Source organism: Nycticebus coucang, chromosome 5, assembly GCF_027406575.1.
Source record: "Nycticebus coucang isolate mNycCou1 chromosome 5, mNycCou1.pri, whole genome shotgun sequence".
In the NCBI taxonomy this organism is placed as follows: domain Eukaryota; kingdom Metazoa; phylum Chordata; class Mammalia; order Primates; family Lorisidae; genus Nycticebus; species Nycticebus coucang.
Window position 1 is genome coordinate 124,247,517 of NC_069784.1, and position 23,804 is coordinate 124,271,320.

General features: G+C 43.6%; 1 protein-coding gene across 4 annotated transcripts in view; it reads left to right on the top strand.

Annotated features, from left to right (window-relative positions):
• Positions 1–23,804, top strand: part of SASH1 (SAM and SH3 domain containing 1) — a 312,356-nt gene that overhangs the window by 160,809 nt on the left and 127,743 nt on the right. For all 4 annotated transcript variants that reach the window (XM_053591083.1, XM_053591082.1, XM_053591085.1 and 1 more), the window contains exon 2: positions 10,056–10,184. In XM_053591083.1, the coding sequence (XP_053447058.1) occupies positions 10,056–10,184 (129 nt within the window). The remainder of the gene's footprint in view (positions 1–10,055; positions 10,185–23,804) is intronic.

Here is a 23,804-nt window from a genome sequence, read left to right on the forward strand (position 1 = left end):
ACCATGACCAAGTGGGATTTATCCCAGGGTCTCAAGGCTAGTTCAATATACGTAAATCTATAAATGTAATTCAGCACATAAACAAACTAAAAAATAAGGACCATACCATTATTTCAATTGATGCAGAAAAAGCTTTTGATAATATCCATGATAATATCCCTTCATGATCAGAACACTTAAGAAAATTGGTATAAAAGGGACATTTCTTAAACTAATAGAGGCCATCTACAGCAAACCCATAGCCAATATAGTATTGAATAGAGTTAAATTGAAATCATTTCCACTTAGATCAGGAACCAGGCAAGTTTGCCCATTGTCTCCATTACTCTTTAACATTGTCATGGAAGTTTTAGCCATTGCAATTAGGGAAGAAAAGACGATCAAGGGTATCCACATAGGGTCAGAAGAGATCAAACTTTCACTCTTCGCAGATGATATGATCGTATATCTGGAAAACACTAGGGATTCTACTACAAAATTTGTAGAAGTAATCAAGGAATACAGCCATGTCTCAGGCTACAAAATCAACACCCATAAATCTGTAGCCTTTATATATACCAACAATAGCCAAGCCGAAAAAACAGTCATGGATTCTATTCCTTTCACAGTAGTGCCAAAGAAGATGAAATATTTGGGAGTATACCTAACAAAGGACGTGAAAGATCTCCACAAAGAGAACTATGAAAGTTTAAGAAATAGCTGAAGATGTTAACAAATGGAAAAACATACCATGCTCAGGGCTGGGAAGAATCAACATTGTTAAAATGTCTATACTACCCAAAGCAATCTATAATTTTAATGCAATTCCTATTAAAACTCCATTGTCATATTTTAAAGATCTTGAAAAAATAATACTTCGTTTTATATGGAATGAGAAAAAATTTCGAATAGCCAAAACATTACTCAGCAATAAAAACACAGCAAGAGGAATCACACTACCAGACCTGAGACTGTACTATAAATCGATAGTGATCAAAACAGCATGGTATTAGCACAAAAACGGAAGTAGATGACTGGAACAGAATAGAGAACCAAGAGATGAATCCAGCTACTTACCATTATTTGATCTTTAACAAGCCAATTAAAAACATTCAGTGGGGAAAAGATTTTGTATTTAACAAATGCTGCTGGGTGAACTGGTTGGCAACCTGTGAAAGACTGAAAGTGGACCCACACTTTTCACCATTAACTAAGATAGACTCTCACTGGATAAAAGATTTAAACTTAAGACGTGAAACTATAAAAATACTTGAAGAAAGTGCAGGGAAAACTCTTGAAGGAATCGGCCTGGGTGAATATTTTATGAGGAGGACTCCCCGGGTAATTGAAGCAGTATCAAAAATACACTACTGGGACCTGATCAAACTAAAAAGCTTCTACACAGCCAAGAACATAGTGAGTAAAGCAAGCAGACAGCCCTCAGAATGGGAGAAAATATTTGCAGGTTATACCTCCGATAAAGGTCTAATAACCAGAATCCATAGAGAACTCAAACATATTATCAAGAAAAGAACATGTGATCCCCCTCTCAGGGTGAGCAAGGGACATGAAGAGAAACTTCTCTAAAGAAGACAGACGCACGATCTACAAACACATGAAAAAAAGCTCATCATCCTTAGTCATCAGACAAATGCAAATCAAAACTACTTGGAGATATCACCTAACCCCAGTAAGAGTAGCCCACATAACAAAATCCCAAAACCAGAGATGTTAGCGTGGATGTGGAGAAAAGGGCACACTTCTACCCTGCTGGTGGGAATGCACATTGATACGTTCCTTCTGGAAGGATGTTTGGAGAATACTTAGAGATCTAAAAACGGACCTGCCATTCGATCCTATAATTCCTTTGCTATGTTTATACCCAGAAGACCAAAAATCACAATATAACAAAGACATCTGTACCAGAATGTTTATTGCAGCCCAATTCATAATTGCTAAGTCATGGAAAAAGCCCAAGTGCCCATCGACCCACAAATGGACTAGCAAATGGTGGTACATGTATACCATGGAATATTATGCAGCCTTGAAGAAAGATGGAGACTTTACCTCTTTCATGTTTACATGGATGGAGCTGGAACATATTCTTCTTAGCAAAGTATCTCAGGAATGGAAGAAAAAGTATCCACTGTTCTCAGCCCTACTATGAAGCTAATTTATAGGTTTAACATGAAGGCTATAACCCAAGTATAGCCCAAGAATATGGGGAAAGGGCCAAGGGATGGGATAGGAAGGGGGAGGTTAGGGTGGAGGGAAGGTAATAGGTGGGGCCACACCTAAGGTGCATCTTAGAATGGGTACAGGCAAAATTTACTAAATGCAGAATACAAATGTGTACATACAATAACTAAGAAAATGCCATGAAGGCTACGTTGAACAGTTTGATGAGAATGTTTCAGATTGTACATGAAACCAGCACATTGCACCTCTTGATTTCACTAATGTACACAGGTATGATTTAACAATAAAAATAAATAAATATATAAATAAAAAGTGTTAACGGAGAAAAAAAGAAAGCAGTTAGGCTGCACTGTATTTGTAGTGATTTCTTTTAGTGGATTTGGCTTGAAGGGAATATAGCTGCAGATATGGAGAACATAGTGTATGTCCATCCATCCCTTCTCTGTCCAGAACAACAGGGATGATGTAGAATTCATGTTACACAAAATATATCATATTATTTACTTCTTACTGTGGATAGAAAAGGTAGAGCAACAATACATGAGTCAGGAGTCTGTTCTCTTTCTTCCCCTCAGCTCTGGTGAGTTAGAACAACACATTTGAGTTTTCCCTGGGGGCCCTGCCTTTATAGAGACATAAAATAAGAGGACCACCAGCTCATTTACATCAATTTGCATACAACCTGCATGGGACAGATTACATTGTATTGCCTGGTGTTTTCAAAGAGTTCCCTCCCCACCCCACTCCAAGCCTTTTGACATATTCTAACCTATAAATGACATCTGGGGAAAGAAGAGCAATAGTTTTAGTTTTTTAATTTTCCAGAGACGGAAGTGCATTGGGATAGATATCAAAAATACTGTTAAACCAGTTGTTGAGAGAACAGTGCCCTGTTTCTTTTCTCCTTAATTGCAATAGCAGTTCACCCAATCTGAGCTATTCGGTACAATGCCCTTATCTCTCTATTTTTGTGTTGGTTGTTTGAAAGGTGAATGTTGGAGATCCGTGTGCTCTGTGGCTTTGGGGGAAAGTTATGTGTGAGTTTGTCTTCCATTGAGGCAGCACTGGTAGTGTGACCACGGATGTCAATCAAATCTTCACCAAAGGGAAATGGACAGATGCCTGGTCCTATAATTTTAAAGTAAAGAGAACTCAAACCTGTGGCCATCTTTTTTCTATTTTTTAAAGACGGGAATGGGAAAATTCTTGTAAAAAGATAGTATAAAATTTCACAACTTACAAAAAATTCTTTTTAGGAAATAACGTTTTCCCCTTTTGCTAAATATTAATTGTTTAAGCCTAATGCCTGGGAACCAAAGGGGAAAAATAAGAAGTGAAGCAGACAAGGTCAGTAATAAACACCAGGCCAGAACTTTTCATTACTTTTTTCTTTTTTCTTTGAGACAGAGTCTCACTATGTCGCCCATGGTAGGGTGCTGTGGCGTCACAGCTCACAGCAACCTCAAACTCTTGTGCTTAAGAGATTCTCTTGCCTCAGCCTCCCAAGTAGCTGGGACTATAGGCGCCTGCCACAAAGCCCCGCTATTTTTCTGTCATTGTTGTTTAGCAGGCCCTGGCCAAGTTTGAACTCACCAGCCCTGGTGCACATGGCCAGCACCGTAACCACTGAGCTATGGGCGCTGAGCTAGATCACTTTTAAAGAATAAAAAAATTTAAAAGAAATCTGTCTCAGTGTTGTAAAAATAATATCACAATGAATATAGAGATGATTTAAAGTCCTATTATGGCTAGAAGTTTATTCTGTAACCTCAGTGCCTCTTGACGTTAGCTTTGTGGGGCGTTGAGTCAGGCACATGTGGAAGGGTGGTGCTGTTGAATGGTCAGCTGCACGATTTAAATTTCCTAGAGACTCATGTTGCAAATATTTTTAGTAAAATTAAATATTTTCACTTAGTGGTCTGTGGCTATCTGAAATAAGAACAAGTTGGATAAAAAGGGTGCAAAAGTTGTCAGTCCTGAAAGGGGATGGATTTCATTTTTAACGCCACTTTCTTGAGGTATAATTGACATGCAGAAAACTGTCGGTATTTAGTCTGCAGCTCGAAGAGTTTGGGGATAAGTTTGGGTGAAACGGGCACTACCTTCATTCAAGGCCGTAAACATATGCATTACTTTCCAGCATGTCCTCCCGCTCCCTTTATTATTGTTATTTGCTTTTTAAGAGATTGGGTTTTGCATGGATAAAGGAAATCATGGAGCCATCAGGTAGTTTGTTGGTCTCATTTGATTGGAACATAAAAAGATTCTTTTGGGGGGAGAATGGCAAACAAGACCTACTTTTAAAAAACACACATATTCTTTTATTCTTTTGCCTTTAAGACTAAAGAAAATGGTCATTGTGAGTACTTACTGTACATCTGCAAAGTGATTTGGGAAAAAGTCAGCTGTGACCACCCTGCTCTAAATTACCTATTACCTACAGTAAACAGAGTTGAGTAGAATTTCTCAATTTTCTTCCTCAGGAGCAGCAAATATATTTTTAAGGTCTTCAAATTATTGAGGGGAGTTTTAAGTGATTGGGAGTGGAATAGAGAATTTCACTAGTAGGAAAAAAAAATTTGATCGGTAGCTCGCAAACTTAGTAACTGAAGAGTTGGCTTTGAAAGTGCTTGTGATTTGGGGAAATGTGTACTTGGTCTTAACCTGGCTTACTGGCAAACAACTCCTAAAACACTTGGAATCTCAAAAGTGATGTGTCTTTTTGTATGCTAAGGAGTTGACTGGTGGCTGTTCACCGCTAGGTAGCTTTAGGAAGGGGCAGTGAAGAGCAGGCAGGGTTACTGGTTGAGAGTTTCAGCCTCATCTCTGGTTTCCAGAGAAGGAGAGAGGGGCCAAAGGTTGAGTCAGTTGTCCATGGCTTTTGATTTAATCAACCATGCCTATGTAAAGAAGTGTCCTGAATACTTTATTTGTAGGGGTCTGGAGTGGGCAGGGAAGCTCCCTGTTCCTTCCCCCATAGTTTTGCCCCATTTCTCTGAGTTCTGTGAGCTGCTCTAGCAAATTAATCAGATTCAAGGAGGGAATTGTAGGAACCTCTTTGTAGCTGGTAAAAGGATCGGAAGTTTGCTATTGGTATTAGAGGTGGGGGCAGCCTTGGGGGACTGAGAGACCTCAGCCTGGGAGATTCAACACTGTCTCAGGTTGGTAGAAGTAGGTGGGAGTAGGGAACTCCCTAGTGTCCACTGAGGAATTGATTTCTTGGTTGCTGGGGGTGGGGTTAAGTCCCACACATCTAGTGTCAGGACTGATCTGTTATATGAGCATTTAGGAGAAACTGTTTTTTCCTGCATCGTCGCAATGTTCTTAGGATATATGTGAGAAGAGAGAAAAAGGGCGAAAAGTAGTTTGAACAAAGCTATAAAAATACAGTAGAACCTCTGTAAGTTGACCACCCGAGGGACTGTAACAGACTGGGCAACATAAGGCACTAGGCCTGCTGTACATGTGCTGCACGTCCAGTCTATGAAAATTAGGTCAGTAAGGAGGTGGCCCGTGTAGGGAGAAGGTCACTACGGAAGTTCTACTGTATTTGTTTTCTGATTTTTTTTCTGGTGGCTTTGATTAGTCCAAGAAAACAATTGGCTGTGATAAGTCGGACAGTTCACAAAGGAGAAACCTGGTTACTTTTGAGAGAAACTGGAATTTCACAGTGGAGCATTTGCGTGGGCCTCTGTGTATTAGAGTGATTGGTTTCCATTCCACAACAGCCAGCCACGGGCAGGTGTGGCAGGGGCAACCCCATTAACAGGCTCACTGGACGTTTGTTCTGCCTGGTCAGAGGTGGCAAGTATGTTTCATTTCTTGGCTGGAAGAAGGCAGAAGTTTCTGGATGAGGATAGCATCACATCCCTGAGAGACCATAACAAGTCTGAGGAGCCCAGTATCTTCAAGGGGTCTGGGCAGTGGTGGTGATGGGGCCTATAACACGTAAAAATGGGCTGTTGGGTAAAGTTGCTCCCCCTTGACCTCAGGCACACACTATGAAAAGAGCTCTTTTTTGACTTTTGTTCCTAATGTCTTCTGGGGAAAGCGGCTGAGAAAATGTGAGGTGCTTGAGGTGAACAGGGATGGTGAGGGCTTTGTTTCTTTGAAGTATAAGCAAATATCCCTTGGTTAATGGGGGGGGGGTGCTTTGCCCATTTCTCTTTGTCCTAGGAACTGCCCGGCTTTCTCAGATGGCTCAGGCAGCCCTGTGAATCCCTCCCTTGCAGGGAGGGCTGGAGCTTTGCTCTCCTGGTCGTGGCTGTCAGCAGCTGGTGGTCACAACAGAGGACCCCGTGGGAGCTGCTCTTTTGCCCCCTCCTTTCCCCCATTTCCTCCAGTGTTTTCCCTCAGTTCTCCTGTGCATGTGTTTTAATGGGATTTGGGGGGGCTGCCTTGCCGCTCCTCGCCTTGGCAGAGGAGACTGCCCGTAGCTGTCCAGCTCCTCTGCGCCTCCCCCTCCAATCCACAGGCCTCTACTGGGCTGGAAATGGGGACTCCCCAGTTGAGGGAGACTGAGAGCCATGCCGGGGTGTGTGCGTTTATTTTACAGGATGGGTAAAGGTGGCATGGAAGGCTCTTGTGGAGGGACACAAGGCACATCTCTGCTTAGCAGGGTCGCTTGGGTGGCGTATTGGGCCAGGTGGTGAAGAAGACAGGAAAACCAGTTGGGAGGCTGTGCACGGTTGTGTTGTGGCCTGTGGGGCATGTGTTGTTGAGCTGTGACAAGTCAGGGCAGTCCTCTCCATTCTGTTTTGATTTCTCATGTCATCTTTCAGGAACCCCACCTTCAGCTCTCTGGCCTGGCTCCTACTCCTCCCAAGAGAGATTCTGTTTTCAAGCAGTTTTCTTCGCTGGAGGCAGTAAAGCTGAGACGGGGAGACCCCTGTGCACGTCCTTAGGGTTGGCAGCCAGTTTCCTTGTTGACTGGTGTCATTGCCTTCCTGGACACGTGACAGCCTCTGCTTTGATGAGGAGGAGGCTGTCATCTTGGCTGCTGTGGGTCTAGCCAGTCGTCTCAGACAGACTGTAGAGAGAGGGTGACTTTTGCCCAGACATGTTCAAATGTTCAAAGATCTTCCTGGCCTTGGAAGCGACCTTCTCATCCCTAGCTTAGTACTAGGAACTTTGAGGCAGTTACTATACATGTAGCACATTACTGGTGGGAAAGGAAGATGCTTTTCTAAAACTGTTTTTTTTTTTTTTTTTTTTTGCAGTTTTTGGCCGGGGCTGGGTTTGAACCCACCACCTCCGGCATATGGGGCTGGCGCCCTACTCCTTTGAACCACAGGTGCCTCCCAGGAAGACGCTTTTCTAAAAAACCATTTCTTTCGATTTTTGTTTCTTTTCTGTCTTAGTTCTGTAAAGTCAGAGAATGCAGAAGTAGGGTAGGGCTGGAGGGCAGGGTTTGAGCAGAAAGGCTTTGGCAGAAGCTTGACTCTTAAGACCTGTCTGCATCTCTTCTGCTTTGCAGAAGCAGGCTTGTGTTGCCATGGGTGGGGCACCCAGATTAAGATAACGATGGGCCTGGTGAGCAGTCTGCAGGGTGGAAAATACATGTGCAACTTGGCATTGTTTAAAAGTTGTATTATACACAGAGAACTCAAATGTATTAGCAAGAAAAGAACAAGTGATCCCATCTCAGGCTGGGCGAGGGACTTGAAGAGAAACTTCTCTGAACAAGACAGGCTCACGGCCTACAGACACATGAAAAAATGCTCATCATCCTTAATCATCAGAGAAATGCAAATCAAAACTACCTTGAAATATCATCTAACTCCAGTAAGATTAGCCCACATCACAAAATCCCAAAACCAGAGATGTCGGCATGGATGTGGAGAAAAGGGCACACTTCTACATTACTGGTGGGAATGCAAACTAATATGGTCCTTTTGGAAAGATGTTTGGAGAACACTAGAGATCTAAAAATAGACCTGCCATTCAATCCTATAATTCCTCTACTAGGTATATACCCAGAAGACCAAAAATCACATTATAACAAAGATATTTGTAACAGAATAGTTATTGCAGCCCAATTCATAATTGCTAAGTCATGGAAGAAGCCCAAGTGCCCATCGACCCACGAATGGACTAGCAAATTGTGGTACATGTATCCCATGGAATATTATGCAGCCTTAAAGAAAGATGGAGACTTTACCTCTTTCATGTTTACATGGATGGAGCTGGAACATATTCTTCTTAGCAAAGTATCTCAAGAATGGAAGAAAAAGTATCCAATGTACTCAGCCCTACTATGAAACTAATTTATAGCTTTCATATGAAAGCTATAACCCAATTATAGCACACGAATATGGGGAAAGGGGCAAGGGAGGGGGGGGGAGGGTGGGACCACACCAAGATGCATCTTAGAAGGGTACAGATGAAAATTACTAAATGCAGAATATAAATGTCTGAACATGATAACTAAGAAAATGTCATGAAGGCTATGTTAACCAGTTCAATGAAAATATTTCAAATTGTATATAAAACCAGCACATTGTACCCCGTGATTGCATTAATGTATACAACTATGATTCAATTTAAAAAAAAGTTGTATTTATTCATACCAAAGAGTAATGATGGAGTAAAAAGGCACCAAGGAGAGGACATGTCTTTTCATGGGAGTGAATTGTTGGAAGAAATGGCACAGCTTACAAATGGACGTAGCATTTCTCCCCCCCCATAGGTGCTTAGATGTGTATTTAGGAATCCACTCACCAAAGACTACCGTGTGTGAAATCAAGTCTCGTAGTGAATATTACATTACTCTAAGTTTTGAGTGCTTACTGTGTGCCAGGCAGGATGTGCAAGCCAGCTAAGGTCTGAGCACTTTGCCTGTGTTACTCAGTGGTTCCTCACTGTTGATATAGGTGCCTTGATCATTCCAGGGTTCCTGCAAGATTAAGAAAAAGGCCCAAGACCACTTAAACCAGTACAGGGTAGCTGAGCTGGGTGTAACCTCAGAGACGGGCTGCAGAGCACCCATGTAGGCATTGCTGTGGTGAAGAGAAAAATGACATGTTTACTTATTAGTTTCGGTGAATTTGTAGCATGTGCTCTTGCATCTGTGCTTGGAATGACTAATGAATAATAACTCTAATGAATATGAATATTAATGTCTATAATAAGGAATGACAAATGGAAATGAACAGTAATGACTAATGAACAAGATTTTCCACTTTTCTGAGGGTCTCAGGAGAGGTATGGTGAGCTGTGTTTTAGATGCAACATTTCCCTATTGTTTTCTGAATTCTCAGGCTCCAATTAGTATTTCTGGGGGTGGTCCTGGCATCTGTCTCTTTTGTGAGCATCCCAGAGGCCACACTGGGGGTTAGGGGGTCTCTTACTTACACTGTGTTGCTGAAAGTACTTTCCTGAAGTTTTCTGCTCAGCTCTGCTTAGGCAGGCCGAGACGTGCAGGTTGAAGACCATGGCCTTGGCACCAGACAGTCCCAAGTTGGAGATCTGACCTCTTTGCTTCGTCCTGGGATCCATGGGTGGCTGCTGCAGTTCTTTGAACTGCTGTTTGCTCATTGATATATCGAAGAAAAAAGAGGTCCCATCTCAGAGGGCTGTCCTGTCCTGAGGATTAGGTGTCACACGAGAAACTTAGCCTGGCGCTTAGTGCCCCTGGTTAAAAAATACGGCCATACAGTTTGACGAGAATATTTCAGATTGTATATGAAACCAGCACGTCGTACCCCTTGATTGCACAAATGTACACAGCTATGATTTAACAATAAAAAAATAAATAAATTAAAAAAAATAAAAAATATGGCCATTATTGGGGGTGGGGGAAGGTTCAGTGGCTGGGAGCTTTTCCAGGGTGTACTGCCCTGACCACCTTTGTTCTTCTGTTTCTCCCTCCTGCTCAGGATGGTTCACTGGGAAACATCGACGACCTGGCACAGCAGTATGCAGATTATTACAACACCTGCTTCTCCGACGTGTGTGAGAGGATGGAGGAGCTGCGGAAACGGCGGGTGTCCCAGGACCTGGATGTGGTGAGTGGGGCTGCAGAGCCGGCTGCAGTTCTGGCCTGGCCGGGGCACCTGTCCACAGGCTGCTGCACTAGTGCAGGGTAGAAATGCAGACCTCAGGGGACGGACCAACCTGGGCCTGCTGCAGGCCTCAAACTGAGTGCTGGCTGGGGAAGTAGGGTCGGATCATTACATGCATTAAAAGACTAGACTTTTTCCTTTCCTTTGAGCCACAGGCGCTGCCTGACTTTTTTTTTTTTTTTTCAGTTTTTGGCCAGGGCTGGGTTTGAACCCGTCACCTCTGGCATATGGAGCTGGCACCCTACTTCTTTTTCCTGTCCTTTCCTTTTCTTTTTTGACTTCAGGGGAAAGGATATTTTTGCTATAGTACCTTTTGATCTGCTCTAAGCCTAAAGGGTGTCTAATCCAGTTCTCTATTTCTCTTTCCTTCCCTTTTCTTCTTTTTTTTCCTTCTCTTCCTTTGTTCTTCTTCTTCTTTTTTTTTAGTTTTTATTTGAAAACCTAGATAAAATTTAAAGAAGCAAGAAATCACCTGTCGTCTCTCATGTAGCAGGAACCACGTTGGTGTGCTTCTGGGCATTTAAAATCAGCAGTACAATCTCTCTCTGTGTGTAAATCACTTCTTATTTAACATTTTATTGTAGTTCTTCTGTGTCTTTGAGTTGTTTTTGTCATCACCATCTTTCATGACTATATCCTCTGTCACTTCGGTGCATTGAAATTCGCTCAGCTGTTTTGCAAAGACCTTTACGTGTATGCTTAGTGGGGCATTTAGACTTGCTCTTTTTAATTTGTATGCGTAGTAGTTCATGTTTTATATTTGCTGTAAAATATCTTAACCTAAGCTTCTATATTTGTCGGTTTAAATTTGCTAAATATTGGATTCATTTTAGTTCCCTGCCTTTCAAATTGTTTTGTTTTACTGTGTTGACCTCAAGACCTCCTTGGGAAGGGGGTGGGGGAGGTGAGACAGAAGAAAAGAGGTTCAACCCTCTGTATCTGCTCATCCAGACCATCCATTTTGGATGGGGGGGAGGGGACTGCTACACAAATCTGATTTGAATAGCAGAGCTCCTCTGCCTTTAGAAAAAAGTTTGAAAACTTTTCTTTCTTTCTTTTTTTTTTTTTTTTCCTTCAAAGCAGAGTCTTAAGCTGTTTCTCTGGATAGAGTGCTATGGTGTCTTAGCTCACAGCAACCTCTGACTTGGGCTCAAGTGATCCTCTTGCCTCAGTTTTTCTATTATTTTTAGTAGAGATGGAGGTCTTGCTTTTGCTCAGGTTGGTCTCAAACTTGTGAGCTCAAGCAATCCACCCGCCTCGGTCTCCCAGAGTGTTAGGATTACGGGCGTGAGCCACCGGGCCAATCCTGAAAACTTTTCAATTAACTCCTCCCTCATTCCAATACATGTACGTAGGCTGAGAACAACAACAACAAGAAGCCAATAATTAAGCAACTGATTTAGAATTAAGAACAGATGATTCTTTTTTATTAACTATTCCTTTTATGTTCTACAAAAGGTCTCCTCTTCCATAAGGGACCCAGTAAGCAGCTGGGTCCTACTTTGGGTACTCTGTAAGTGGACACAGTCTGTTTCCACCCCAAGACTATGGTGCCCTTGTGTACTTTTCTTCCTTTCCTTAACTCAACATAAGTAAAGATTCTTTGGGTCAAAATTAATCTTATATTATGACTACCAAATATTTAATGTCAAGGTGGCAGTCCTTTGATTGGCCTGGTGTGGGAAGGACTTCAGGGAGGTGAGGATGTTGACAAACCATTAACAGGTGTTCTCAACGTTGCCTTTGCATCTGCTGGGAAAACCCTCTCTGAAAGCCAAGGGTGGCGGTGGGAGTTGTGAACTACCATGCAGATTTAAGCTAATGACATAATAATTAACCTTACATCCAACTCCTAGTATGCCTGGGCTGGGGAATTCCTGGATTGGTAAGGCGTGCTCTCCTTCCCCAGATGTAGCAGTTGCTCAGTTTTGGCTAAGAAGTGTCATTTGGGGAGATCCCAGGAGCCTGACACTTTGGCTGAGGTGGGTATCGTTGTCAAGGGCTTCTTTTCTATAACTGTTCCCTAGCATATGTGAACAGTGGTGTTGTTTCCTTCTTATGAAGAAAGTAGCTATGTGTCAAAAGATGGCCATGCTCTATTGCAATTTATTAGGTTCTCCTATTGGAATGTAGTTAATGAAAAAGTCCCTTCGTTTTGGCATGGTTACCCAGAACAACAACTAAAATTTTGCACTGAATTCTTGAATGTTGCACTTATGACCTTGTCTTATAGTCTAGTGGCATGCTCTGTGGCCTCTTTGGACATTTTACTAGGCAAGGAAATGATGGCTATGAGTTGGTACAATTCTAGCTGGTTAAGAGTTGTTTAAGAGTCTCCTGGTATTTGGGAACCTGGGAAGGCAGTTTCTATGTAGGGAAGGAAGCCTGCCTGTAAGTGGGGTCAATAACTTCTATCTCATTTACTTTTTTTTGAGACAGAGTCTCATTATGTCGCCCTGGGTAAAGTGCCATGGCATCACAGCTCACAGCAACCTCAAACTCTTGGGCCTAAGCGATTCTCCTGCCTCAGCCTCCCAAGTAGCTGGGACTACAGGCGCCCGCCACAATACCCGGCTATTTTTTGTTGCAGTTGCCATTGTTGTTTGGCAGGCCTGGGCTGGGTTTGAACCCACCATCCTGGGTGTCTGTGGCTGGTGCTGTAACTACTGTGCTACTGGTGCTGAGCCTATTTTTTATTTATTAATTTTTCTTTCTTTTTCTTTTTTTTTTTTTTTTGCAGTTGTCATTGTTGTTTAGCAGGCTCGGGCTGGGTTCCAACTGCCTGTCTTGGTGTATGTGGCTGGCGCCCTAACAACTGAGCTATGGGCGCCGAGCCTATTAATTTTTTTTTTTTAAAAGGCAGAGTCTTGCTCTGTCACCTGGGCTAGAATGCAGTAGAGTCATCGTAGCTTGCTGTTGACCTTGAACTCTTGGGCTTACGTGATCCTCCTGCCTCAGCCTTTGGAGCAGCTGGGACTAAGACATGACACAACACCCTGCTAATTTTTCTATTTTTTGTGGTGATGGGGTCTTGCACTTGCTCAGGCTGGTCTTAAAACTCCTGGCCTCAGCAATCAAACTCCTGGGCTCAATCGACCCTCTAGCCTTGGCCTCCAAAGTTCTAGGATTATAGGTGTGAGTCACCACACCTGCCCTGCCTTCCCATTTAGACAGATGGAGCTAATTTGGTGTGCTCTGTTCCACAGCTGGAAAAGACAGTCTGGGGGACCAAAACAGTACCCTATGAGCTTAATTAGTTCCCATCAGAGGAGCAAAAATCAGGGATAGTGAGTGAACTTGATGGGAGCTAATTCAAGCCAGGCTGGAATCTGATTGTTCATTCTTTGAATTATAATTAGTGAGAAAAGTAAGATCCTGAATTAGCATATTTAAATTCTTCCTATGGCCAGTTGCCTCAGTGGAGGGGAACTTGGAACTGCTGAATGTCAGGGCAGGGGCTCGGCGTCTCAGGCGTCACTCAGCGGCTCAGGAGTGGACGCTGGCCTTAGACTGCAGGCCAGGCCCACAACACAGCAACCTGCACGTTCCCTCTCATGGTGGTCAGCTTGTCACAGATCTCCACTCCTGCTGGGAATTCATCGTCTGGAAGAGCTGTACCTTCCAGTCCATCAGATTTCCTTTTACTGCACCTGAATTTAGCATTCAGCACATTTCTGTACTTTTAATTCTGCCTTCACACAAGTCGACAACCTGCCTCCCTGTTTTGCTGCTGGGTGGAGCAGCCTTGGGTTGGGGGACCTGGGGAGGAGTACTTCCTTTCTGTGTTTGTCAGCAGCCCGGCAAAGGTGAATGCAGATGGCTTGGAGAAGAAATAGCCCACCAGAGGCAGTTAGAAGAGATACAGAATAACACAGTAGAAACCGAAAATATTTTATAGGGGTAAAGGTAGCATGTGCTTGCTGTGTCTACAGTAGAAAAAGTCATTTAGAACTGTGGACGGCACCCCCAGGCCTGTTACGGCCGCCCAGCATCACTGCCTGAGCTCCACCTCCTGTCCCATTCTGTCTTCCCTCCTCCCACCGACTCCTTCCCCCTCTGTGGCAAAAAAGTTGTCTTCCATGAAACCAGCCCCTGGTGCCAAAAAGGTGCCAGGTGATGGCCTGACAGGAACCAGGCTGCACAGCAGGTGAGTGCGGGTGAGCGAGTGGAGTGTTGGCTGTATTGACTGCAGCTCCCCATCTGTATCACCCCCTGAGCTCTGCCTCTTGTCCCACCACTACCACCATCCCCCACCCCCAGCCCAAAAAATTGTCCTCCATAAACCTGGTTCCTGGTAGCAAAAAGGTTGGGGGCTGATGATTTAGAAGACAGTCTCGAGGATGAAAAATTTTGAGGGCTGGACTAAATCCGTTTATTATTTATTTCATTATTATATATAATATTATTATTATTTATTTCATTCCAAATCATCCTCAGAGTGAATTTTGGGGATCGAGGAAATATTCTATAGATCAGTGGTCCCCATCCTCCAGGCCTCAGACTATACCTGTACTGGTCCAGGGACTGTTAGGAAGCAGGCCGCACAGTAGGAGGTGAGCAGAGGGTGTTCCAGCACAGTTTTCTCTGCATTCACAGCCCCCCCCCACCGCCCCCCTGCCCATCATGGCAGCACCACCTGGACTCCTCCTCTGGTCCCACCCCCCCTGCACTCCCCTTACCCTATGAAAATTGTCTTCCATGAAACCAGTCTCTGGAGCCAAATAGGTTGGGGACCTGTGTCATAGATAGAATAGATATTTAAGTATTTGTGTTTGGCTTTCAAAAGTCCAAAAATGCATTGTCCTTAAAAGCTAATTACATGTCAGCTGAAAAATAAACCAAACAAACACCCTTCCCACAGAGATGCTTGATTTAACCCTGAAAAATAAAAGGTTTTGAAAAGGATGTTAATCATTAGCTTTCTGGACTGATGTCCAGCTCCTTCTCTGGAACCTGATCGCCCGGATCCTGACTGGAATAAAGCAAGAGATGAAGTGTTTTGGGGCCCGTTAGTTTCTTTGAAGACAGCAGAGAGTACAGATGGGTAAAAATTGAACACTATAGACAGGGATTATGATTCACATTTATAACTAGGGTGAGCGTTTGTATTTAGCACCAAATGGGCCCTAAAGGAATGGTGTGTTTGGACCGTGGCCTTTGCCCCTGCCGGGGATTGGGACATTAGTGCTTGTGAACAGCAGGGAAGTTGCCCATATTTCTGCACATTTGGCACATCCCTGAGCACCGTGTGATTCTTTTTTGGCTGGGCGAAGCTGCAATCAGAAAGGACAATAGCTTTCCAAGTTCATAATGGACCCAACTCTAGGGATGCTAAGTCTGACATCTGTCAAAGTGACACTATGGCCAGGGAAAGATCTTGCTCAAGATGGCCTCTGATTGCTGGCAGTTTCAACTTCCATGGCATCTTTGAGGTTTACTCTGTTTGGGTGTTGGCAGCAAACAAATTTGTGTGGTTGTTGGTGAGGCACAGAGCCCACAAAGTCCCCACCCACGGCAGCACGCTTCTGTGCCCAAGCGTTATCACGACTGTGTACAAGGAAAAGGGACTCCAAGTGGAGACGGAGGTGCACCCGAGGTCTTTAAGGACCAGGAATGTCAGTAGAAATATTGCATATTCTGGCAGTAAAATGTGGTCTCAGAACCATTATTGATGGTGCAGGAATGATTCTGCATGAGGCAAATAAACAAGACTATTAAAATACTGTGTGGGAATAGAGAAGAGGGCCCCAAACCCAGTTTAGGAAAGTCAAAATGTGGCCTGTATAGGCCACTGGAAGAAGTTTACTGTGGCTAGAAAATTAAGCTAGACTATATAGGGGGGAAAAAAAAAGAAATGTGGCATTTTTTCATAAGTTTTTTGGTTATTAATGATGTAAAAAGATACAATAAAATGTTTTTCTGATTCATCACTATTCATAAGACAAACAAAACTAATTGCCATTTCGCAGTCGTCTGGTCCGGTTGGGACGAGGTGAACTTGATCTTGCTTTGCTTGTAGCTTTGTGCAGACATGTACACACAGTCCGGTCTGTGTGTGGGTTCTTGTTTGCTTTCCTTGACTGTTCTACTTTTGTTAATGCTACAGAGAGAAATGCTATGTGGAAAACAGTTTTCAAGAAAATGATCAGTCTTTCTGTAAAGGGCTGGACTTACAAACAGGAAAAGAAAACAATCAGGAAAGTGGAGGCTTCCCCCAGCTTTGTCCATAGGCCAGTAGTGGTTTTAGGAAATGTTGGTCTCCCCTCAGAGGATAGACGCTTGTAAGACAGTTCTTCCGTTCATTTGCACAGGATAAGAATGAAAATCTTATCGCATATGTATCTCGTTTCATCCTGCCAAAGCCCAATTGTTGCTCTGAACGGCATTTGTTTTTGTTTTATTTTCTTTGTCTTAACTTTATTCCCTAGCTTTGGGCTAGTGTGGATTTGCCGATTGCAATCAGTATCCGTGAACATTAGATGGTTGATTCTGAACTCCATTCTGCTGTAGGAGTCACACACTGGATGTGCAAAGACACGGAGGCATTATATCTTAGAGTTCTGCCTCCTCTCAGAGTCACATTTGTAATCAAATGTCCAGGCCCAATTTAGTCAGTATTTTTTGTACATGGCACTTCATGAATGTGCACATAAACAGATCTCCTGGTGCCAGAATCGATCTTGGCATCCCATATCTCCCGTAATTGAGAACGTTTTTATTAACCCTGTGATCAGTTCAGGTGTGTTTCCATCCTCTTAGATACTGCTGCAGACTGTTTGTGCAACTGTGGAGACCGACAGACTGGCTGTGTTCTGTCTGATTGAAAAGTGGGAGAGTGAGGGCGGCGCCTGTGGCTCAGTGGGTAGGGCGCCGGCCCTATATGCCGAGGGTGGTGGGTTCAAACCCAGCCCCCGCCAAACTGCAACAAAAAAATAGCTGGGCGTTGTGGCGGGCGCCTGTAGTCCCAGCTGCTCGGGAGGCTGAGGCAGGAGAATCGCGTAAGCCCAAGAGTTAGAGGTTGCTGTGAGGCGTGTGACGCCACGGCACTCTACCCGAGGGCGGTACAGTGAGACTCTGTCTCTACAAAAAAAAAAAAAATTAAAAGTGGGAGAGTGAAGAGGTCTTCAGGTTTTTCCAGTGTGGATCAACAACTTCAACTTATTTTTCTCCTGAACGTTTGTAAATGACTGATTTTTGTATGTTTATTGTAATAAACATAATGCCTGGGAGATCAAAAACCAAACTAGCATACTGCTTAAAATATAATTAACTTGTTGAAAAGTGAAAGTTGTTTCTCGTTAAATACAGCAGAGAGCATTGCTAAATTTTCAGAAAATTGATACTAACTGGGGAGAAAACCTAAGGAACACAAATGAAAGAGTCCACTCTGATGGCAGAATCAAAGGGCCCGGGCTTGGTCAGAGGTTGGCTCGGAAAGGGAGCTATCCCTGTTTTTGGAATCAGGACTCTTCAGAGGCTGAATGAGGCTCAGGCCAGGTGCCTGTTTTGGAGGCCTGGAATATTAAAACCAGGTTGCCAAAATTGTCCTGTGATCTCAATATTTACACTTAACAATTAAACACTTTTTAACATGGAAGATTACAGTGTAGTTTATTTGGGCTAATCACAAGCTAATTATAGGGTATTTAAAAATGTTAATTTGTAGCACACCAGAGACAGTGAGGTCTTGGAGTCAGACAAGATTTAAAGGTGTGCAATGAATATTTGCTTCTGGGTTTCTGCAACTGTCTATAGTATGTCATTTAAATTTGAGACCCTCGTTGAAGGCGGAGGGGCCCATGCCAAGTGGCCCACCTGTCCTCCAGAGGCCTTCTTGGGCCTGTTGTGATCTGGAATGGGATTAGGCAGATACCTGCAGGACCCAGCCTGGAATTACCTGGGTGTGGGCCTCTGCCTTTGCTGGTGTTGCCCCACGCCCCTGACACTGGCCTCCTGACCTGCAGGTTCGGATTTTAGACTGATCTCTTGCCGCAGCTCCTTCTGACCACCGAAATGACCAAAGCCACAGGCACTGAGCCCCCCACCACCTGCGTGTGCCTGGAACTTCCTCTGGCTCTCTCTTCCTGACCTCCATTTCAGTAGTACGTTTGGACTTGGAGCTGCTTTTTCTTTTAGTTTAGAAATTTGAAGATTTTTAAGTATAAGAGAGCAAGATGGTACAATGTTGAGCACATTTGTTCACTTCTGGTTGCTTTAGTTACTCTGGCTTTTCAACTGTGTCCAGAAGGACACTGACTACAATGGAAACTTTGGAAAACGTGTATCTCAGCGTCCCAGAGCACGGCTCCTGCCTCTTCTTTAATGTTTCATTGAATTACTCAAAAAAGAAAATCATGTTCTAATGTGTTTTCTCTTTTTTCTTCTGTGATAAATCGCAGAAGAAATGGAGGCTTAATTTAGCAACTCCAGAGTGCTGTGAGAGTCCAGGTTCAGGAGGAAGCCACTTATTCCTTGCTGCCTGGCTGTTCTGAGGCTTGCGCCTAAGTTTTTAAAATTTTTTAGGGGTCATTTGAGAGACTTTCTGCAATTACTTAGAATATGAAGATGTTCTAAATTTGTGTTACAGCAATGCCATCCATCTCATAGGCCCCAGCAGAAGCTGATGAAACTTAATCAAAAATAAATCATGAATGATTCCAAGTCAAATTGGAAGCATATCATGAATATTCGTGAACATCTGGATGTGTTTGTGGGGGTGTATGTTTTCTTTTTCATGTGTGCGACAGCAGAGACGTGGTTTCTTAACACAGATGCTAAAAGAGGACAGATTTCCGTCCGTGATTTTAAAGGGAATTTTTGTGTGGATGTGGATTGCTTTTCTCTCCAGGCTGTGGGTTTCTCTTCTCCGAGATATTTCATGTTTTGGGATCTGTCCTGGTATTTTATCTGAATTCTTTATTGCAGTCAGTCACTTGACTCAGGACCATTAAATATTTCTTTCTGAAGGAGAATTCTAGCTTAAGGAAAATGTTACTATTTAATATTTTTGATGAATCTTTTAAATGCCGGTGACATTTTGAGAGTCATTGTCGCTTGAGTGTCACTGATCATCAATATGCCTTCACATTTCTAAACCTTGAGGTACTTGGTCTGCCTTGCTGCCCAAAGTGCTGCCAAGAATTAGGGAGGAAGGAACAATGTTGGAGAAGGCCGTAAATAATGGTGCTGATAATTATCACAGAAGTGACATTTTAAAAGGCACATGAGAGTTGAGGAGGCACCCACATTTATTGCCATTTTTAGAGTTGATGAGGCACCCTCATCTATTACCTTATTTAGTTCCTTTAATAATCCTATGAAGTGGCTATTACTGGTCTTAGGATTTAGCTTGGTCAGAGGCAGAAACCAATGCTTCAAAAGGGAGGCATTGTAACCCGGTGGAGAGGACCCCAGCCGCCAGCCTGGACCTTCCCTGAGTGGAGACTCAGTTCTGGTATTGACTGAGGGAGATGACGATGCCTCCTTCCATTGAGTTGTTGTGAAGGTTAAAAAAAATAATGTTTGTCTAACACCCAGCATATTTCCTAGGTACGTGCTAGAGACCAATGGATATTTTTGATAAATATTATGACTTATAGTAGAATGTTGATTATTGATAAGACTAAGCATGAAATTAGCTTCTTTTTTTTTTTTTGTCCGGGGCCGGGTTTGAACCCATCACCTCCAGTATATGGGGCCAGCATCCTACTCCTTGAGCCACAGGCACTGCCAATGAAATTAGCTTCTTAATAGTTAAACAGCTTATAAATATCAGAGATGGGATTTGAAACCAGGAGGTCAATGCCAAATTCTCTGGATCCCCCAGGTGACTCACTCACCTTGCTCTTTTCCCTCTAACCAGTCCTCTGAGCACCCTGGAAGAGTCAGTTCATGACAGCTTAATATGTAGATTAGTTTATATGCTTAGGTAATATAAAAGTTTAATATTATAAAGCATAATATAAAATATTAATATGAAAAGCATTTTCATTATATAAATTGTAGCAATACACATTATAAAAAATTTAAAAAATTTTTCGTAAAGTAGAAGTTTAAAGTCTCCTAATATAAACTCCCCACAGATAACAAGCATTGGGCTTCCGATGGACTTCTGGAATTCCACATTATTTTCCATTCATTCTTCCTGTCCCTGTTCTCTTCATCTGCCTTCTCTTTGCACACACAGGCATATGTGCTCACATGGAAACTTGCATGATATTCTAGCTAAGCAGATTAGAAGCAGCAAGTGAAAAGAGCTGACTAGTTTTCTAGTCACAGTTCTAGAGACAGTTGTCTGGTAATGGTAAGAGTTGTTAGCGGGCAGCGCCTGTGGCTCAGTGAGTAGAGTGCCGGCCCCATATGCCGAGGATGGCGGGTTCAAACCCAGCCCCTGCCAACTGCAACCAAAAAATAGCCGGGCATTGTGGCGGGCGCCTGTGGTCCCAGCTGCTTGGGAGGCTGAGGCAAGAGAATCGCGTAAGCCCAAGAGTTAGAGGTTGCTGTGAGCCGTGTGACGCCACGGCACTCTACCGGAGGGCGGTATAGTGAGACTCTATCTCTACAAAAAAAGAGAGAGAAAAAAAAAAAAGAGTTGTTAGCAAATGAAGACACAGAAGATTTAAAAGGTAAATCTGATAACTCAAAACCCCAAAGCCTGTACTCTCAGGTATGGGGACAAACGAGTTGGTATACTTTACTGATTTTGTGAGCAATCTGAAAAAGCATCTGTTAAATTGTATTTTCAGCATTGTTTTAGAAGATAGCAGATAATAGACTTCAGAAAAATTTCATTCAAGAAGTTAAAATAGGCTGGCTGAGGTGGCTCATGCTTATAATCCTAGTATTCTGGAAGGTGGAGGCAGGAGGATCCCTGTTTTTTTGTTTGTTTGTTTGTTTTTGAGACAGAGTCTTACTCTGTTGCCCTGGGTAGAGTGCCGTGGCATCATTGCTCACAGCAACCTCGAACTATTGGGCTTGAGCCATCCTTTTGCCTCAGCCTCTCAAGTAGCTGGGGCTATTGGTGTACACCACTATAATGGGCTAGTTTTTCTGGTTTTAGTAGCAATGGGGTCTTGCCCTTGTTCAGGCTGGTGTCAAACTCCTGAGCTCAAGCAGTCCACCAGCCTTAGCCCCACAGAGTGCTAGGGTACAATGAGGTTTTTAATTGAGATATAATTCATAAAGCATAAGTCACCCTTTTAAGAGTGGTTTTTAGTATAGTCACAGGTTGTAGAACCTTTACCATGAATTCTAAAGTTTTATCATGGGTGATATTAAATATGCTGTTGGTTATTGTATTTTATGGCTACAATGGCCTCAAGCATGTAGTAGGTGCTCCATACGTATTGGTGGGATGAATGAGTGAAATAGCTATGCATTTTGAAGATACATTTTTATCCCCATCTTCAAAAAGTGGGGCTTTCTTGTCACCCTCTTGGCTTTTAAAAATAAGCATGCATAAGCAAAACTTTTTTTTTCCGAGACAGAATCTCACTCTGGCACCCTCAGTAGAATGCTGTGGCATCATAACTCACAGCAACCTCAAACTCTTGAGTGCAGTAGCATCTTAGCTCACAGCAACCTCAAACTCTTGGGCTCAAGCTATTCTCTTGCCTCAGCCTCCTTAGTAACTGGGACTATAGGTGCTTGCCACAATGCCTGGCTAGTTTGAGAGATGAGGTCTTGCTCTGGCTCAGGCTGGTTTCAAACCCGTGAGCTCAAGCAATCCACCCGCCTCAGCCTCCTAGAGTGCTGGGATTACAGGTGTGAGCCACCACTTCTTTTTTTAAAAAAATATAATTCTAAAGGACAGGCTGCTATCTTAAAATGGATATCCAAATGTAAAACTCAGGATCCATTGAAGATGAACTACATAAAAACTGGAGAACGACAGAAATCTGGGTTTGGTGCTCCCGTTTTTTTCATACTGACTCGCCAGCTTCCCTGGCGTCGCAGCTTATGCCTGCTCCCTCACTGGATTTTCCATTCCATTGATACCGAGCTCTCTAAGGCAGTAGACTTTTGTGTTTTTAACACAACTGAGCTATTGTACAGTTGCGTGGAACTGCAAAATAGCAGAGAAGGAAAAATAATAACAAAAGTGTCAAACACTGAATAGGGCCCGTGAAAGAACCAGTGCTAGCTCTTTATGGTGTAGGGAGAGACTGTCGGCTCCGCTCCCAGGGCGGCCTGCAGAGGCTGGACCAAGGGGCTATCCTCCTTCCGCCTCTGGCTTCTGCTCCCTGATTCTCTTTCCTCACTGTAGTCTACACCCTGGGCATGGCATGATCCCATCTTCAGCCCGATTCTTTGTTCTCGCCTGCCTGAGATGCCATCTGTGTGCCTATGTGTGAGAATATTAGCAAATAATGGTGGCCAGGAGAAGCGGAAGCTATCTTAAAGAGAGGGTGGAACAGTAAGGAAGGTGAACAGAGGTGTCCCCTGGTCCTTCCCACCTTAACTCCAGGGGATGTGGTTGAACAGCACAGAGGGAAACGGGGAGTTCTGTTTCCTGTCCCCTCTTGCAAGGCTGCAAGGATCTGCCTGTCCACCTGGTCCTTCCCTCCCTTCTTTCTTCAGCACAATCCCCTGGTCTTCATTCCCTCCTCTGACAGCCCGGTTTCCCATGTACCCAGAACCCACTCTCACTCCCGCACCCTTGCAGCTCCCACTACCCAGATGTAAAGGGTCACCAGCAGTCACTGGAGGCTTGAGCTGGATGCCGTCGCCTACCCTCTGGGTGGGGGGTGAGGATTCATCTTGATGTCCCCAGTCTAGCCCTGACCCCATTTTCCCATAGAAACTTGTTGTGCATGGCCTGTGTCCCAGGCAAATCATGAGAAAAGCTGGACTTTGTGACTTGACCTGGGAATGTATCCACTTCTGTTAATTTTGAAGCTCAATTTGTTCCTTTAAAATAAAAAATCAGAAAATGACAATGTAATCTTTGGACGTCAACTCCTCTTGGCCTCCGTGGTAATGGAAAACTTCAGAGATGTGCCCTGTACCCATGCCACACTGACTTGGGGACAAGGCAGGGCAGGGCAGGGCTGTAGAACAGGCCAGATGGGCATTCTTCTTGTTGCTGGGTGCCAGTCACCTGGCCTGACCCCAGGAGATGAAGGTTTTGAACACAAGCCAGCATTTTAGTCAGATTTGAATTTCTCTAACAATCTGTTTGTTTGGATTTTGCTTGTTTGTTTGGATTTTGCTTGTTTGTTTTGGCCAGCACCTGATCCTCTCAGAGTATCTCTGAAGGACTACATTAGGAGGCCTGGTGTGACCATTGCTGATACGAGGAAAATCGGTTTCTGAGCTGCAAGAGATAAACAAGAAGTTACAGATAAAAGCAGCGGGCTTATGCTTAATGTTGTTTTAATCTGTTGGGGCATATTAAATAGAGTTACTGTTTGCATGCAGTTTTCTAAATGCCAGGGCTCAAAGTCAGAGAGAGCAGTGTCCTGTCCTCAGCACTCTGCAGAGAGGTGGCCAACACGGGCACACCCCCTATAGGACTGCTTGTGGGGACTGTGGAGCATAGTAAGACGCCAGTCTTGGGAATCC